General features: G+C 45.2%; 2 protein-coding genes across 2 annotated transcripts in view; both read left to right on the forward strand.

The window, feature by feature from the left end:
- GIGYF2 (GRB10 interacting GYF protein 2) overlaps positions 1 to 18,046 on the forward strand; it is a 1,757,193-nt gene that overhangs the window by 1,158,191 nt on the left and 580,956 nt on the right. The gene's annotated exons all lie outside the window — the stretch shown is intronic.
- The window catches only part of LOC144792004 (uncharacterized), a 74,606-nt gene that overhangs the window by 45,512 nt on the left and 11,048 nt on the right, over positions 1 to 18,046 (forward strand). The window contains exon 2 of the mRNA XM_078666870.1: positions 15,098 to 16,576. Coding sequence (XP_078522996.1) covers positions 15,098 to 16,486 — 1,389 coding nt within the window. The 3' untranslated portion in view covers positions 16,487 to 16,576. The remainder of the gene's footprint in view (positions 1 to 15,097; positions 16,577 to 18,046) is intronic.

Genomic DNA, 18,046 nt, shown 5'->3' on the forward strand with positions numbered 1-18,046 from the left:
GAGACCTATTGCATTGCAAATGCTTGTTGCATTTGTTACCCCGAGTGGGATGGGTATGCTCAGACGTGAGTCCCATGCTCTCCACACCACTGGAGTCAAGCTAGCCTGGCTGAAGACGGCTGATAGCCAGAAACCGGTGCTAGGATGCTTGATTCCGGTCCAGGAAAGACATGGCTTGGCAGTTCGGGCTGGACTGTTTCCATGAAGCAAATCTTCAAGGCTGATTTGCATATGGCCATGTCTGAACTGGGGTGGTGTGGAGTGCAAAAAAACGATGGATTTAGGCCCAGATCTCTGTACTGGGGTGAGTGTATGACATTGTTCTGCATTCTGTCCATCAATTGTTGTTTTTGCATTTGTTCTGGGGACTTGTCCTTTTTGCCCAAGGTGTTTACTGCCTTTCACATTGGCCAGTCCATTACCTTGCCCACCTTCTTACCGCTTATGCATCCCTCGAAAGAGGAAGAGAGGCTCCACTGTCTGGACGCAAAACGTGCACTCTCCTTTTATCTCAACCGCACACAACAGTTCCGGTGGATGACCATCTCTTTGTTAGCTACGTGGGCGCTAAGAAGGGACGGGCGGTGCACAAACGAACCATCTCGGTGGGTCGTTTTGTGTATCAAGGTCTGTTATTCCTTGGCTAGAAAAAGAGCTTCCCTTGGGGCTGCGCGCCCATTCGCTTGGGCCACAGCAGCTACTACAGTCCTGGGTCGGGGAGTCCCTTTGCAGGACATTTGTCAGGCACCTACGTGGGCCTCGCTGCACACGTTTGCCAAGCACTACTGCCTGGACAGTAAAGTCTGGAGAGATGGCTTTTTTGGGCTGTTCCGTTCTCCAGGACTTCCTGGTGTGATCTTGGTTCTCAGGCCCACCACCAGGGTTGGTATTGCTGGGGTATTTATTCTAAGCTAAGAATCTAACCAACGTGTGTCTTTCAGATGAACAAGTTACTTACCTTCGGTAACGATATATCTGTAAGAAACAGTAGTTAGTGTCAGATTCCTTACCACCCCACCCATCCTTCCCGTTCTGCGAACCGATATCTAGGGTTAAGGTATCTCCCTTTGAGGGCCCTAGTTTCATGGCACCAGTGTTGGTTTCTTGCATGGCTCTGCGTTCCTGGCGCGGAAAGCTATGTACTGAACTGACGTCAGCGCGAGATGGCAGCGTCTAAGTACTCAAACGTCACCCCGGCGATCACGACGGACGCAGAGCCGCAGATGAAGCCTACCGACGCGCAGGAGTACTGCTGATGAAAAAACTTTCCAGATCGAGTCTGACTCCTGGGGATATTCTAAGGCAAGGAATCTAACTAACTAATGTTTCTTACAGATATATTGTTACCGAAGTTAAGTAACTTGTTCTTCACGACCCCCACATCTGTGTGTGTAAGGTAAATCCCAGGATGTCGTGATGTATTTTTTACCCAACCTTTCATATTTGCCTGCTGGTATATTTTTGAGGCAATACTGAAAATGGAAAGTTGTAACAGGAAGAGTTATTTTGCCATGAATGATCCACTCAGTAGCTATTTTTTCTGCTACCGTAAATGGCAATTGTTCTAGTTTTTCATTGCTCAGCACTGTATACTTTGATCCCCTTTGTGCCAGTTCGATCTGTTTATCCGTGAGATTGAATTCTGAAAACAGAGATGACGTGTTGATAAAACGCCAAGGCACATAGCCTACACGCAAATTTTATAGCGTCCAGCCTAATAGCGAAATAGAACATAATTGAGACTGCCCTGGTCGCAGCATGACCAAATCTTGTTACATAATGTCTGGCAGAGGATACAATTTTGCCCAATGAATATATCCTGAATGACAGTCGTTAACCCATTGTCGACTACAGCGAGAAATTTCTCTAAATTACTACGATCAATTTCTTGAATTCTTTCTGCAGCGTCTGATTGGGTAACCTTCCATATTTCATTATAAGCAACATAGATACCGGCATATATAAAACGTTTTTGACGCGTTTTTCTTGGACCTAGCAAGAAATCCCTAAGGTCTGCTCCTTCTTTAATTAAAGATAAGTGTTGTTTCACATCCTCTAGTGTAGATTTCTGGAGCCAATCAAGGCACAATTTTTCTATACTGTATGTTGTTACTACCCCTGGATGCTGTCTTTGAACATGGCGTGGGTTTGACCTATTGAAAGTAAAACCCTGTCTGAGAAAGTTGCTCTATATATACTGGACCAGAATACGGTACAGTGTGTATAAAGTCCACAAACCCCAGAGGTATAACAGAGGTTAAAGCCAGGTGTGACCTTACTTTCTAAAGTGGTAGCTTGGTCGAGCAGTAAGGCAGTACCAGAGGACAGTGTAAAGCATTTGTTGCACACACTCAGTCAGCAAAAGGTTTCACACACTCAAAGACTGAACTCCAGGCCAATTGTTTTTATATCAAGAGATATAGTCGTTTTATTTCTAGAACCAACAGGTATCAAAATGCACTGTTCTCCATATGAGAGGTCTCAGATGAGTACTTTGCAGAAAGGCAATTAACTTTGTAAATACAATAGGTACAGGGGTTGCAGTAGGCAACATAATTCTACACACAATTTAGCATTGAGCTCAATGGATTTCCTTAGATAAACACAGTTGATTACTTTGTAGATTACTTTGGTAATTCCAGGACTGGCTCCTAGGTTCTGTCCTGGAGTCTAAGCTCTCAGCCCATACGTGGATTGTAGGTTAGGTTTTCAGGGGGCATCTCTAAGATGCCCTCTGGTGCATTTTACATTAAATCCCACACTGGCATCAGTGCAGGTTTAATGTGCTGAGAAGTTTGGTACCAAACTTGTCAGTCTTCAGTGTATCCATTATGGTGCTGTGGAGTTCGTAATGACAACCTCCCAGCACCATATACTCTCAATGGCATCACTGCACTTGCAGTGCCCAGGAATGGCCCTGGGTACTGTAGGGGCACAGGGCTCATGCACCTGTGCCCACACCTCTGGCATAGGGCACCCAGCTAGAGAGGTGACTGAAGTATGCCAGGGCAGTGGGTTCTGTGGGCATGGCACACAGGGATCTGTGCTAGGTCGACTTTGTTTAGTTCTGTACTTCAACACTCAGCCTGCAAAGGCAGTGTGTAGGTGTCAGGGTACAGGGTCCCTGAGGGTGGCACAATAAGTTCTGCAGTCCTCGGGCGTCTTCTCTGGTCACCATGCCCTGGGTACATAGGGTACTATTTACTAGGGGCTGATAGGTGGGCAGAGATGCCAATTAGGTTTTAGTTTCAACACAGTTTTAGGGATGGAAACAGGCCCTGGGTACCTGGTTGGCAGGAACCCAGGGCACACTGTCAAAGCACATCCGCAGTTCAGAAAAAAGTGGGGGCATACCAAGGCAAGAAAGATGGCACTTTCTCACACCCTGTATTTTGTTCAGGAATCTTTCTTGACAGATGTTTGTCTCTGTGGGCCAGAGCAAACATTTTTCACATTCAGGATCTGATTTGTTGTGTTGTAAAATAGTATGTAGTCAACCTCCTCCTGTGTAGAGCTAGTACTTCAAGATGCAGGTATGGACGGAGTGTTCATGTCTTTGATCTTGGCTAACCCCAGGCAAGACGTTTGTTGGACAGTGTCATTCAAAAACATTTGCTGTTGGATGATACAGGCTCTAAACAAAGCTTCTATCCCCTGCACTTGCCAATCTTTTGTACCCCAGACAGATTTTGTGTCAATTGTCTTTCCAAAAGTCGAAACCCTGTCTAGACAGTTGGGTAATAAAGGCTGCAGATTAAATCTGTTTTGTATTGGTTAATATATTTTTCATTCCTGTTTTGTTCAAATTTTTTAAATAAAACGTTTCTGGATTGGATATGTTGAACCCTGAAAAATATGGAAACTTCATTGCAAACGTTTTTGAGCTACCCTTTGGTGGTGTAGGACAATGTTCCCATTGGTTATACATAAATACATTTGTAGGTGATACAGATTTATGCAAGAAATGATGACAATAGTGGCTGTAACAATAAAGCTGTTCACAGTCTGATGAACTATTTAAATACTTGTGATTAGAGAATGCTGCAGACATTTCTAGATCAGACATCATGTTATCAACAGTCTCGAAGTCCCAATCATCAGAATAGGTACTAGAGGTAATAAAGTCCCTTAGTGAAATTTGAAATAAGTGTGGAATCTTCAAAAGTTCAGACGGGCCGAATGTCATATTCAGTTTTGTCCCAAACTATACCATCTTGTTTAGGAACGGCTGTGATGTTCACTGTTAACAAGTCTCTTGCTTCACGATGGGATGATTTGTGTGGTTTCAGAAGTAAGTTCACTCTTTTACTTGCTGTGTCCATTTGAATATAGCTTCCATTTATCAGCATACTCATAGTCATTACTAAAGCTAGCCAAAGCAGAAAGAAAAATATTCCAGAAACAATTCATAGGTCAATCCATGGTAAAACCAGATTAGTCCTTTTCAGTGAAGGAAAAAAGTCTGTTGCTTGTTGTTTGAAAGTTCTTTGTGCTGGTGTCGTTTCAGGTCTGCTGGTATCCTCAGAAAACGTTTCAAAGTTAATGAAATAGCCAGAGGCAGTTCTGTCAATGGTTGGAATTGCATCAGGATTCGTTGAAATCCCTGGAAACACTTGATACGTGGTGTAGGCAGGTGTATCAGGGGGAACTGTTATTTGGGTTTCAAGAGAAATAAGTTCCATAGCATTGTTGCTTAGTCCTTCATTTCTCACTGTTGAATTCTCAATGGTGATGAGTCTCTCAGTTTGAACCTCTCGGATGGTAGCTAGAGGAGTGCGTCTGCTACTTGGTCGGAGTCCACATGGCCTACTGCTTACTATTGGCCAAAAAAAGTGGGTTGATGAGGTCAGTGGACACAAATCTTTTCTCTTTTTTGTCCAGCAAGGGGCGGCAGAAGTACTGTTCTTGATCCGTGGATGGCTAGGACAGGTACTGGTTGTCTGTAAGCAGGCTCAAATTCCTTCTTATCCGCGATCTTCTCTCTGACTAGATCCCCAAGCTTTGGGATCCAGACAGGCCTTGCTGTAATGGCTGGATTTTCCCCAGTGGTGGTTGGCTTCAGGAACACGTTGCTTGTTTCGATCTTAGTTCATTTAAGTCCTGTAAAACAGCCAAACGATCTTTGATGTCAAAAGGTTTATTTTCCACCACTTTGCCTTTGTAATCGAGATCTGGGACCCACATTCTTGTCCCAAACCCTACCTCATATGGAGTGACACCCTCTAGAGAACTTCTTGGCAAATTGTTTAATGAGCGTTGAACCCCATAAAGATGTTTGTCCCACCAATCACCCGAACCTAATACTCTAGCTATTATAGACCGCTTTATGTCCCGGTTTTTCCTTTCCACAACTGAATTTTTCTCAGGATGGAATGGAGAGGAGTACTGCAATGCTACGCTCAAACTGGCCATGGCTTCTTTGTAAGCTCGAGAGCTAAACGCAGGTTCAGGTCAGAGTGTAGTGTTCCTATTGCGTATGTGCCAATAAAGACTTACAAGTCTTTTATAACAATTCGAGGGTCAGCCGAGCGCTGAGGCCACACCCATAGGAACCTTGAACACAAATCCACTGCGACCATGATATATTTATAGTTACCACCCCTTTGTAAGGGACCGCAGTGGTCCAGTTAAACACACACTAATGGTTTATCTGAAATTAACAGGGACTTCTGTGCAGGTCTTTTCACTGTAGAGACTTTTATCTTCTGGCATATTTCTCATTCCTAGACATTGTTTTTGGTCTGTTTCATAATGCCGGTCCAACAGTATCTGTTTTAATAATGATACTTTGGCGGAAACACCTGCATGGGCAGAGGCTATCCCTTCATGTGCTGCTAGGATTAGTCCTAATCTACATTCCATGTTTGGAATTACCCTATCCCCGCGCCAGGGATACGAGCAAACGGAACGTTGTCCGCATTAATTATATACGAGTATTTGAGTGAAAACTTTTTAGGTAACGCTGCACCACTGCTTTTGCTTGAAGCATTTACAGCCAATAATATCTCACTGTCTAGTCTCGTTTTTGAACGAGTGATCGCAGCTACGGAAGCTGTTTGCACAGCCCCCTTTACGGCTTCATCAACCAATGAATTCCCTGCAACGTGAACGCCTTCACATTGATGACTCGGCGTGTGTATCACATGAGTGTTTTGTAGTCAGTCTCGCAACTGAACTACTTGTTCCCAAAGCGTTTTATGCTTGATTGTGCCGCCTTTTACATCTTTGAAACCATTTTGAAGCCAATTCTGTAAATATGTATTATATGATAGCACACTGTAAAAAGTATCACACACTATGAGTGTGGGGAATTGGCGATCCATATTTTCAAGTGCCAATTTGAATACTTGTAGTTCAAATTTCATTTTCAAAAGTACTTTATTCAGTTTACATTTTAGGAAACCATAAAAGTTACACATTCCGGGATACAGTACGAGCACATAATATAAACACAAAATATACATTGCCCTTCGTCAAGACAAGAATGATAATTTGATTTCAACGTAGACATGATGGGGGGGGGGGCATCGGTGAAGACCAATTTAAAATTAGATAAATAAAAAACATAAAAACACTATATTCAATTAAAAATCTAAACATTTTCTATATTTCATTGCACATTTTAAAAAAACGGCCACAAAGGGGATACAGTCAAGTTTTAACAATTGCAAATAAAAAAAGGGCGGGACGTGCTTGCACAAAATTTAACTTTTTTAAAATAGGTTTTAAATAAAGGATTCTGGGCATGGCATATAATATTTACAGAGGAACATGAAGTGAAGCAAGTCCTGAGGAGACTTATTGTCGTAGCCACAGGATGCTAACACTTTCCCTTTGTGGCTTCCCCTTGGTACTGCTAATAAAATATGAAAGATTCATTCTGAACCTGATAAGTAAAAAATGTTCGTATGCTGGTATTGGCAAAGTTAAATATAGTTCCATGTCTAGGGAGGTTTTAAGCATCATGTGCAACCATACACTGGGCTTCAACAGTTCTCTCTCGTCCCTTTCCATTGTTTTCTTGAAGATGAATGAATGTTTTATGAGTGTTATATCCTTTCTAGTAATGCCTTCAGGATTTATAAATGAGTCCGGACGTCCCAGCTCACTAAAACAAGTTTTTAGATAATTAATCCATGGGATTTTAATCATGTGGTCTAAGTTTAGGATCTCTCTCATAAGATTGTGTGTAAGGCCAAGGTGCTTGTTAAGCCAACATTGAAGCCAGAAGGTCAGGGGACGTAAGGCCAAGGTGTCGCTTATGTACGGCGTACCGGTTTCTTCATGACCTGACATATTCGCTGTCCCCTTCGTAACGCTCAGTAGTTGTTTTAAAAAGTTGTTTTCAGTCACCTGAAGACCTTCGAGGCCAGAGTGTAGTGTAGTTCCTATTATCCCAATAGGCTCTGCGCATTGGAATAATACCTTCAATAGTATAGGCCTAGACCAGACGTTAACTAGGTCTACTACTGTCGATATTAGACTTAAAGTTTTGGGTTTGCCAGCTAGCTCAGAGTTCACTAGAAACTTTCTCGAATAGGCAAGGAGGAGTTGAACCTCCCTGGATAGACAAGAAGGGATTTAGTTTCTGACAACCATAGAACATGACAACTTTGCTCTCCCCTAATCAAGAGTGTATCTCGAGAGTCGTGTGAACAAAAGGCAATCTATTTTACTCAGTCAGTACGTGCATTCTTAGTCTCATCAGATTGTAGAGAAAAGGAAGAGACGGGCGTGTTCAATAAAAGATGTTATTTATTGATCAGTCTCTTTTCTCATACAAGAGAAATGGATCGATATTATTGCAATACTTATAGTTAAGTAAAGTGCATACATTAGAAGCAGAAGTATAAAATAATACTGTAAAAACATTGATATGGTTTCTAAGCCATATGAAGGTTTAAAATGAATAAAATATATTACATACACATTTACATTTGACTAAACGTACTCAACTGGTGTTTCTAAATACGCCTACCCCGTGTACCTTACCTAAGCCTAATACGTGGGCGGGAATAGAAAGTTACAGTTTAAGTTAAGTTTGTTTTTGCCAAGTGACTGACTAAAGAATTCTCTGCGAGGGGTTATTCAGTTCTGTACCTGGAATCTAGGATGGATGAGGGATGGTATCTCTCGTCTCTGGTCTCGATATTCCAGGCTGCCTGCGAGGGCTACCCGGAAACGCCGGAGCTGGATTTCTCGGCAGGAGAAATAGGCAGCTGCTCGTTCTCAGCGCGTCAAGAAGGCGGGGCTGCGCCAGCGGGGTCTGCTCTGCTCTGGGCTTCGGCAAGTCTGGCTGCTCCGTCCTCGTCACCACCGCGTGTGTTTGCATAGGGCAATATCGGTAATATTTATACCTTTAAGGTGCCGAGATTGACGTAAGGATGGACATAGATACGTCAATAAGGATGTCATACGACCAGGTCGTTAGCACATTCTTTTGCTGAAGTTCTCGGTGAAATCAAAACAATGGCCGCAGGGTTTTTCCCAGGTCTGTCATAGGTTTGATTTGTTATGAGAACTCCGTATGCCTTATCAGGGGCTGGAGGAATATCGCTTGTCTAATTAGATGGCAAGCGTTATGACCTAATCAGATAACACGTTCCTGTGCCGTAGTGTGGCTTTAGCAGATAACGGTTCCTGCATCATGGGGGTTTTCTGCCTCATGGGATGGCTGCTAGTTAACTTGTTAGTTTGCTAACCAGAATAGGGTCAGGAATAGGGGGATCGATACAGAACCTATAGGAATACATCACACCCACTCCACGCTAACTATGGACATATTTACTAATCTATGCATAGTACAACATACTGTAGAGTATTGTGTATACCTTACCACCCCAAAATACATAAATGCATTTTGAAATTATCAAATATAAGGAAAAAAAGCAGTTATATGTATTGTATGCACTCAAGCTGTAGAATAATGCTAAAGTAATCACGCATTTGTATACATTATTGCTGTTTTGTATATGAAAATTTACACATGAAATGGCTCTTAATACAGAAAAAAGGTTCGAGACCATTTCATCACAGAATAAACTATTTATGAACATTCCAGCGGGCAGCTAATGTCTATAAGCTATCTAAAATTAGAAATGTTAGTTCTCTAAGAATAGTTCTTACTTTAAGCAGAAGATAGTGTCCCGAAAAATATGCAAAAATATTCTGGGGCTGCTGAAAAATTTGCTGTCCGTGAACTGGAGGGAAAATTGTTCATGTGACTTTATTATTAAAGTTGAAGGCCAAATTCAGGGAACGCCGTGTACGAGCTTGCTCAAAAGTCTCTATTTCTGCTCTGGTGAGAACATCATATCATTTAGGCTTTCGAAAAAGTTGTCAACAGCTTCCTGGGAGAGTTCCACTAACTCGGAAATAGGTGTAACCATGCATTCGTGCGCATGATTGTCTCCATTGACATTTTGATTTGGATTGCTGACAGAAGGTCGTACCTGATCGATGCTGCTTTCATCTCGAACTTCACTACCCCTTAATCGTAGTGGTGAAGCTTCCACGAATGCCGTCATCAGGATTGGTAGCCGTTGAGGGCAGCACAAAGCATGAGCCTTTGTTGGACTCAACAATGTTTCTGCATCCATTGGCGCATCCGATTGTAGCGTCAGACAGGTGTCTAACACGCATTCTTCTCCGCATAGCAGGCACCTTAATACAGGTAAAACACATCGTTGCCACATTGGTCGAAATGATAGAAACCAAGTCATGTTCAGGTCTCTAAGCCGGGATAGTCCCAGGATTTTTGATATCCGGTCCCGGTATCCAATGGCTAGGATTGTTTCTTCCCTTGTCGCAGGTGTTTTGTCTGTGACATGGTTTGCCATAACGAAATATAAGGACTAGGAATAGGATTCCTGTAATCAGTCCTAAAATGAGGGGAAGTCCGCCAAAAATCGAATGGACGAAATCTGGAAAAATACCCAGTATGGCTTTGAATGGTGTTAATGCCATCGAAAATACTGTCTTAAATACTTTTGAGACTCCATTGGTATCAGAAATATTTAAGATTTCATTCAGGATTTCTGCGAAATGTATGGGGGAATTAGTTGATAACAATGAATGTATCTCTGCAGTCGTCCTTGCGACTTGGAGATCATACGTTTCTTTTGATGACGTGAGCCTTGTCGACGTCTGAAGAAGCACTGTTTTCATTCTGCTTAAAGTATCTATTCGAATAGAAGTAATTTTCAAGTTGGGCCATGCCCTTGCCTCCCTGTCTGGAAAGGAGCTGGGGAACAATGAGTGTCCACAGCACTTGACCTTCGCAGTCGTAGTTACGAGATAAGGAGTCCCGGGCATAAGACTACAACATCTGCGATCTACAATTAGAATGTAACTCCCATTATAGAGTCTTTGAAAGAATGGTTCAATCTCTGTTGCAGGTGCGCCTTGCTGGTGACATGAAAGGTTATTTGAGTTCCCTTCACAGGCTCCATGCAAACTAATTCCGTTACACAGAAGTGTACCGCTTAGTGACATTGCACAATTATTGCCACTAAGAAACACTTTCTGTCCTTTATTACTGACACATGCATGTGAATAGGGCAAGTTCCATGTTGTTTTTATGTACCCGTTTCCCAATTTTTTGTACATGCCAGCCTGTATATATTTTTGGCAGTATTGAAACCTGAAGGTTGATATTGGAATATTTATTATCCCATGTATTATCCATTCACTGACAGGTCGTTCTGACATTGTCACTGGTAATCTCTCAAGTTTCTCAATGCTCAGGATTGTATAATCAGCCCCCTTCTGTGCCATACTGATTTGTCTATCAGTAAGGTTAAAGATATAGAATAGTGACGTTGTGTTGATTAAACGCCAAGGCACATAGCCTGAACGCAGATTTTGTAACGTCCAGCCAAGCTGTACAATAGAACGCAATTGGGACTGACCGTGTTGTAATAACAGTAAGTCTTGCGATAATATGTCGATTGCTGAAGACACAATGCTGTCCAAAGAAAAAATTCTGGAGGACAGAGTCATTAACCCATTGTCCACTACAGAAAGTGATTTTTCCAAATTAATACGGTCAATTTCCCGTATTCTCTCTGCTGTCTCAATTTGAGTAACCTTCCAGGCCTCATTGTATGCTGCATATACAGAGGCTGCTATGAAACGCTTTTGACGCTGTTTGCGTGGTCCCATAGTGAAATCACGCAAGTCAGCACCATCAGTAAGTAAAGTTAGGTGTTGCTTAATTTCTGCCAGTGTGGAAGTTTGTAGCCATTGAAGGCATCATTTGCCCACACTGTAGGTGGTTATTATCCTTGGGTGTTGTCTTTGAGGATATCTAGGGTCTGGCCTGGTCATTTTGAACCCCTGTGTTTTGTTCAGGAATCTGTCTTGACAGTTATTAGTATCTGTGGGCCAGATCAACCACTGTTTCCAATCTGGATGTGTTCTGTTTTGGTTTAATACATAATTTACGTCTATCTCCTCATCTGTAGAGCTATTGCTGTTCATTGTTGGTTTTGGAATAGACGGTTTATTTAAGTCTTTGATTTTGGCTAGGCCAAGACAGGTAATTTGTTGAACAGTGTCATTTAAAAATATAATTTGATCTGGGATCATGCAGGCTCTAAACAAAGATTCTATACCCTGTACTTGCCATTCTTTTGTGCCCCAAACACTTTTCAATTCAACATTTTTGTCCCAATAATCAAAACCAAAAGTATTCATTTGTTCAAAGAATGAGTCTGAATATATCAATTTTGTGTTGGTTATCATGGTCTTCGTCCCTGTCTTATTTGACAATTTGAAATAAAATGTTTCAGCATTACTTATGTTAAAACCTGAAAAATATGAATATTTGTCGTAAACGGTTCTTGAGCTTCCTTTTGGAGGGGTTGCACAATGTTCCCATTGATTATAATTTAAAACATTTCTAGGTTGTGCAGATCTATGTAAAAAATGGTTACCATAGTGGTTGTAGCAATACATACTATCATAATTTGTAGAACCCTGCAAATAATCATGTTTGGTAAATTTAGCAGACATTACTAAGTCAGACATCATATTATTAATGCTTTCGAAGTCCCAATCATCAGCAAATGAGCTTGGTTTTACAAAGTCACTCAATGAGATCTTAATTTGGTGTGGATATTTCAGGATTTCAACCGGACCATAGATTTCGTAGTCAGTGTTGTCCCATGCTACCCCACCCGGTATAGGATTGGCTGTGAAGTTGACTGAAGAAAGTTCTCTTTTCTCGACGTGCGAAGATGTGTGTGGTTTGAGGATCAAGTTGATTTTCTGACTTGCTGTGTCCATTTTAGCATATTTTCCCTCAATGAAGCGTCCCAATGTTAGTATCATGATGAGCCAAAGTATGAGGATAAATGCACCAAAACCCACCCAAAATTCGATCCATGGAGAAATCAGATATGTTTCTTTCAGTTGTTTCATAAGTTCTTTAGCTTTATCTTTAAAGGTTTTTGATGATGGCTGTGTCTTTGATTCAGTGAAGCCTTCAGAGGAATCATCGAAGTTTATGAAGTAGCCGGATGCAGTTCTGTCAATAGTTCCAATTGCTTCAGGATTACTGTTTCTTGCATTATCATTTGGTACTTCATTGTAGATTGGTGTGTCTCTGCTAAATGTTTTTATTTGGGTTTTCAGAGGTCTAAGTTCCATTGCATTGTTGCATAGTCCTTGTTGTTCTTCTGTAGGCGTTTCGAATGTGATTAGCCTCTTTGTTAGGACCTCTGTACTGGTAGCAAACCTTGGTGTTCTGCTACTTATGGGGAGTCCACTTGGCCTACTATTTGTTATCGGCCACATGATTGTGGTTTTACCAGGTCGATGGATACAACTCGGTTCTCCTTTTTACCAGCAAGCGGCGGTAGTACAACTGATCTTGTCCCGTTGACAGACAAGACAGGAACTGCTTTTCTGTAAGAAGGCCCAAATTCCTTCTTTACCGCGATCTTCTCCCTGACTAGATCCCCGACTTTTGGAATCCAGACAGGTCTTGCTGGGACAGGTGGTGGTTCTTCAGTGGTTGTTGGCTGCTGTTTCAACTTTATGTTGCTCAGGTCTTTTCTTGTTTCATTTAAGTCCTGCAAAATAGCCAAACGGTCTTTGATATCAAAGCTTTTTTCCTTCACCACTGAAGTTTGACTGTCAAGGTCAGAGATTAACATCCTAGTTCCAAATAATAATTCGTACGGACTGAATCCCTTCAGAGAATTTCTTGGCAAGGTATTTAGACTACGTTGGACACTTATTAGATGTTTGACCCACCCAGCTCCCGAACCTAATACCTTTGCCGTTATAGATTGCTTTATGTCACGGTTTTTTCTTTCAACAATTCCGTTCCCCTCAGGGTGAAATGGACAAGAGTACCGCAATGTCACGCCCATGCTGACCATGGCCTCCTTATAAGCTCTAGAGCTAAAAGCAGGACCGTGGTCTGAATGCAGCATGCCAATTGCGTATGTGCCGATAAAGACTCGCAAATCTTTTATAACAGTTCTGGCGTCAGCCGTTCGCTGGGGCCACATCCATATGAATCTCGTGCATGAGTCCACTGCAACCAAGATATATTTATAGGTTCGAGGCATGTGGGCTGCTAAATTCATATCTTAGCATTAGATCGCCGCCTAGTGTTGGGTCCGGATGATCGCACATTGTTGTCCTGGAAGAGTCTTCGAAGTATCCTGAGATAGGTGGCTCCTCCCCTGGACTACAGTGCGCATGGGCATCGGCTCCATCCCCAGATTGTTTTTTTCCGCCATTGGGTTCGGATGTGGTCCCGACTTCTCTTTGTCGGAACCGAGAAAAACTAACTTTTTCAGGCCAAAAGGCCTTGTATTTTCTAGCGTCGGTATTGTTCGCGCACGGTCTTGGGTTCTTCCAACTCTTGAAGTCGGATTCAACGGAGTCTACACTCTTCGAACATCGAGGCCTTCTCATCGCGACACGACTACAACTTTACAGCATGGAGCGGAGTCCGTTTAAGTACTGTCCGCTCTGTGGGTCCAAGTACCCACATATAGACCTCCACCCGGTCTGTAACAAATGCCTTTCACCGGACCATGACGACGGCAAGTGTAAGGCTTGCGCTCAATTCAGGTCGAAAAAGACTCTCAAGCTTCGGCGCGCGGTGCGCCTGGAGGCCAGACAAGCGGCCCCCGATCCAGAAAACATCTTCGGCGACCAGGAAGAAGATGAACAGGGTCATCTTCTACAAATCTCCCCACCCGAAACGGAGGTCGAGGCGGATCCGGAGGACGACGACGGAGTCGCGGGTCAAGACCTTCAATACGTCGAAGAGGTAGGGGACGTCGAAGAGATTTATGGGGCCGCGGCAGATAGCTCTGGAGACGAGCTATGCCCCGAAGGTTTCGAAGATCAAGATCTCCTTACCCAAGACCCAGTGCCGCAAGCCACGGCCCCGCCATCAGGCCCGGCCACGGACGTACTTGCTGGGCAAGCCGGATCGAAACCGAAACCTGCGGTGTCGACGACACCTAAAATGGCCGACCCGAAAACGAAACCGAAACTTATGGACTCGAGCGTCCCTAAAATGGCGGCCGGCCCACAAAAACATACTGCACCCGCTGCCGCATCGGCTCCGTCGGGCTCCGGTCCGCAGAAGCCGAAGAAGTCGATCGATTCCGCTGGAACGAAATCGGCGCAGGAGGAGGGATCCTCTAAAAAGGGTGGTCGGCACGGATCAACCGCTGCGACACCGTCGAAGCACGCCAAGGCCAGCAGCGTAGTGGATACGGAACCGACTCAAGCGCACGGATCAACTGCTGGCACGTCGGCGCATCGGTCCAAGGACTCTGGGTCGGCGTCAACGGCATCGGCGCCCAAACCTCAGAAGGGCCACCATCACGTCGGATCCGAGGGGAAGGTCAAGACGTCCTCGTCAGCGCCAAAAGCCACTGTGGATGAAGCGTCTCCCATCGCCGCTTCGCTGCAGAGAATCAGGGAAAAGGCCGCTGCTACGTCGGCTCCGTTGCCGTCGCCTCAGACGCCGAAGGATGCTCCGGCCACGCCTAAAAGCAAGCTTCTCTTCCTTCTGCCGCCGAAGGAGGCTCCGAAGGCTTTTTCTACAAAATCGACGCCAAAGAAGGCGGATTTTTCTACGGCAGGGGTACCTTCAAGTCGAGAACTCGGATCCGAGGACGATTCTGAGCACTTCATCGACGCCAACACAGGCAAATTGACAATATACAAAAGAAGGATCACATCAGAGCCTCTAGACTCCTATGTTATCCCACTAAAGAAGAAAAAAGTTCCTCTGGACGCTTCTGCCCTCATAGAGCCTATCCAGCCTCCTCCAAGAAGAAGCCCTACTCCCTCACCAGACCATTCTGATGGTGAGGGTTACAATGAGGAGGACCAATACACCTTCCCAGTAAATGAACCAGATGCACACACAGATGCATATGATGACATTGGTGACCAAGGCACCCAAGGTGTGGGGCAAGACCCACAGCTTTTCAGTGCACGTGCATCCCCAACAGAGGATTCTGCAGGTTTTCATGCACTAATTGAGAGGGCAGCTGCTAATCATGATGTGGACATGCATGCTGACCTGGTTGAAGAAGACTTTCTCTTTGACACGTTTTCAGTCTCTGAGAGGACTGTAAAGACACTGCCTATGCTCAAGGGCGTCCTCAAACATGCTGCGGACATCTTTAAGGAACCCACTAGGGCGAGAGTGGTCAATCCACGTATTGAAAAAAAGTACAGACCAGCACCTGCAGACCCTGCATACATTCGGGGACAGTTGCCGCTAGACTCCCTGGTGGTCGCCAATGCCCGCAAACGGGCCAACTCCCAAACAACGGGTGAAGCTCCTCCCCCGGATAAGGAGTCCAAAGTGCTAGAGGCAGGGGGCAAAAGAGTAGCTGCACAAGCTGCCAACTTTTGGCGTATTTCTAATACACAAGCACTCTTAGCACGTTACGATAGGGCGCATTATGACACCCTAGAACAGATTGTACAACACCTGCCTCCAAAGTTTCAAGAGGGCACAAGACTGCTTATAGAGGAAGGAAAGTTGATCTCCAACGCAGCCATCAAGTGTGCACTTGACGCCGCAGACACAGCAGCTAGGGCGATCAACACTAGCGTCATGCTGAGACGACAGGCTTGGCTCCGCATATCTGGGTTTAAACCTGATATTCAGACAACCATCCTTAATCAGCCAGTCAATCCTGATAGACTGTTTGGTCCAGATGTTGACACCACCCTCGAAAAGATAAAAAAGGACACAGAAACTGCTAAGTCCATGGGGGCCCTACAGTCACAACAGTTTCGTGGCAACAATTTTCGTCGCTCAGGTGCACGTGGAGTCACCAGAGGACAAATGGGTCAACAATCTCAATTCTCAAAAGGTGGAGCACAATCCTCGTTCACAAAACAGAACAAGGGAGGTTACAGAAATAACAGCAACAGAGGTCGCGGCAGAGGAAACAACAGCTCCCGCTCCTCTACCCCAAGCAAACAGTGACTCTCTGTCACTGCCCCCCGACCACTTAACACCTGTCGGGGGGAGACTGCAGCAGTTCCTGCCCGTCTGGAGAAACATCACCACAGACAGGTGGTGTAGGAAGGGGGAGTCTCTGGTTGGCGCAGTGCAACACTGGCGACAAGCAGGGCCTCTCTCTTCCTCGTCAGGGCTGAGGGTTACCTTCAAGACAACCTCTGCTTACCCTCTAGGTAGTGTGGCTTAAGCAGTCTTAGGCTAATCTCTGGGGCATGTAGGGTTAAACATTTGCAATATCACACCATCACAACCAACCCACCACACAATGACACCAAACTGTATTTGTAAAAATATATGTTCTTTATATAAATCTCAAGCAGGCTTGTAAATACAGTCTTGGTTACTTCAAATGCAGGTTCCAGTTACTCTTTATGAAAAAAAGGCACAGTTCTTGAATAATGCGGTCTTTTGGGCCTTCTGCCCAGCTTTAGAAAGGTTCCAGTGTCTTATAGCGCTTCCAGGCGCTTCCCGCTGTCTCCGCTCTCGAAATGAGTCACCCGTCGGGGCTCGACTCGGGGAGAGGGGGCCGCGGGCCTCGGGGAGCGTCAGGCGGGGCCTCGGGGGCCAAGAGCAGAGCGCGCCTCTGACTCTGGGGCGGCTCGCGCTGCCAAGCAAACAGCAGCGGTGAGGCTCCCGGGGTGCCTGAGGTCAGACCGCGCGGTGCGAGCTCAGATTGCAGGACGCTCGCGCCGCGGAGGGCAAAGACAGTACCTTTCACTTCTTGTGGTGATCCTCGGAGAGGGCGGCTGAAGGGGGAGCTGTCCCACGTCGCGTTGCTTCCTTGACGGGCGGTGCGAGCTGCGGCTCGAGGCAGCAGGTCACGGGTCACCCAGGGCGGCGGTGCTCGATGGGGCTCAGGTCCTTTCACTCAGTCTTCTCGTCCGTCCTGACGGCGGCGGCTGGGTGTGGCGCAGTGGCAGTACGGTCCCCAAGTGCGGGACGTACCCAGCCAAAGTGCCGATCGCAGTGATGTCCCTTCAGCGGGGCAGCCGGCCAGACGCTGATTAGCGAGGGAGATGACAAGGCGGCAGTCCGTCTTTGCGGGGGAATCCACGGCGCTTGTGCCCAGTAGACTCCGGTGCTTGGACCGGACGGGTCCTCCGTTACTTTGCTCTCGTGGGGTCAGGTGCAGATGCCGTCACGGTGTTCAGGCCAGCGGCGGCTGGGCTTCACGTTGCTATGGCGATCTGCTCACCCACGGTCACGGTGTGCAGGGGGGCTTGATGCTCTTGTCTTCCTCAGACAGCGCTGCAGCGATAAGCAGCACACACAGCAGATGCGTTGGTCAGGGGTTAGCGCTCACTGTTCCTGGAGCGCTGGTCAGGGGGCAAGTTCAGCAGCAAGCCCTTGGAGATCTTTTAGCAGAGTTTGGCACAAAGTTCAAAAATAAAGTAAAAGTCTCTTGTAGTCCTTTTCTCTTCCTCTCCTTTGGCAGCAAGGCACCAGACACAGGCCAGAGTCAGCACTCCTCCTTGTAGTCCTTCCAGGTCCTTCTCTTCGGGCAGAGTTTCTCTTGTAGCACAA

Source organism: Lissotriton helveticus, chromosome 11 (assembly GCF_964261635.1).
Source record: "Lissotriton helveticus chromosome 11, aLisHel1.1, whole genome shotgun sequence".
NCBI classification, from domain to species: domain Eukaryota; kingdom Metazoa; phylum Chordata; class Amphibia; order Caudata; family Salamandridae; genus Lissotriton; species Lissotriton helveticus.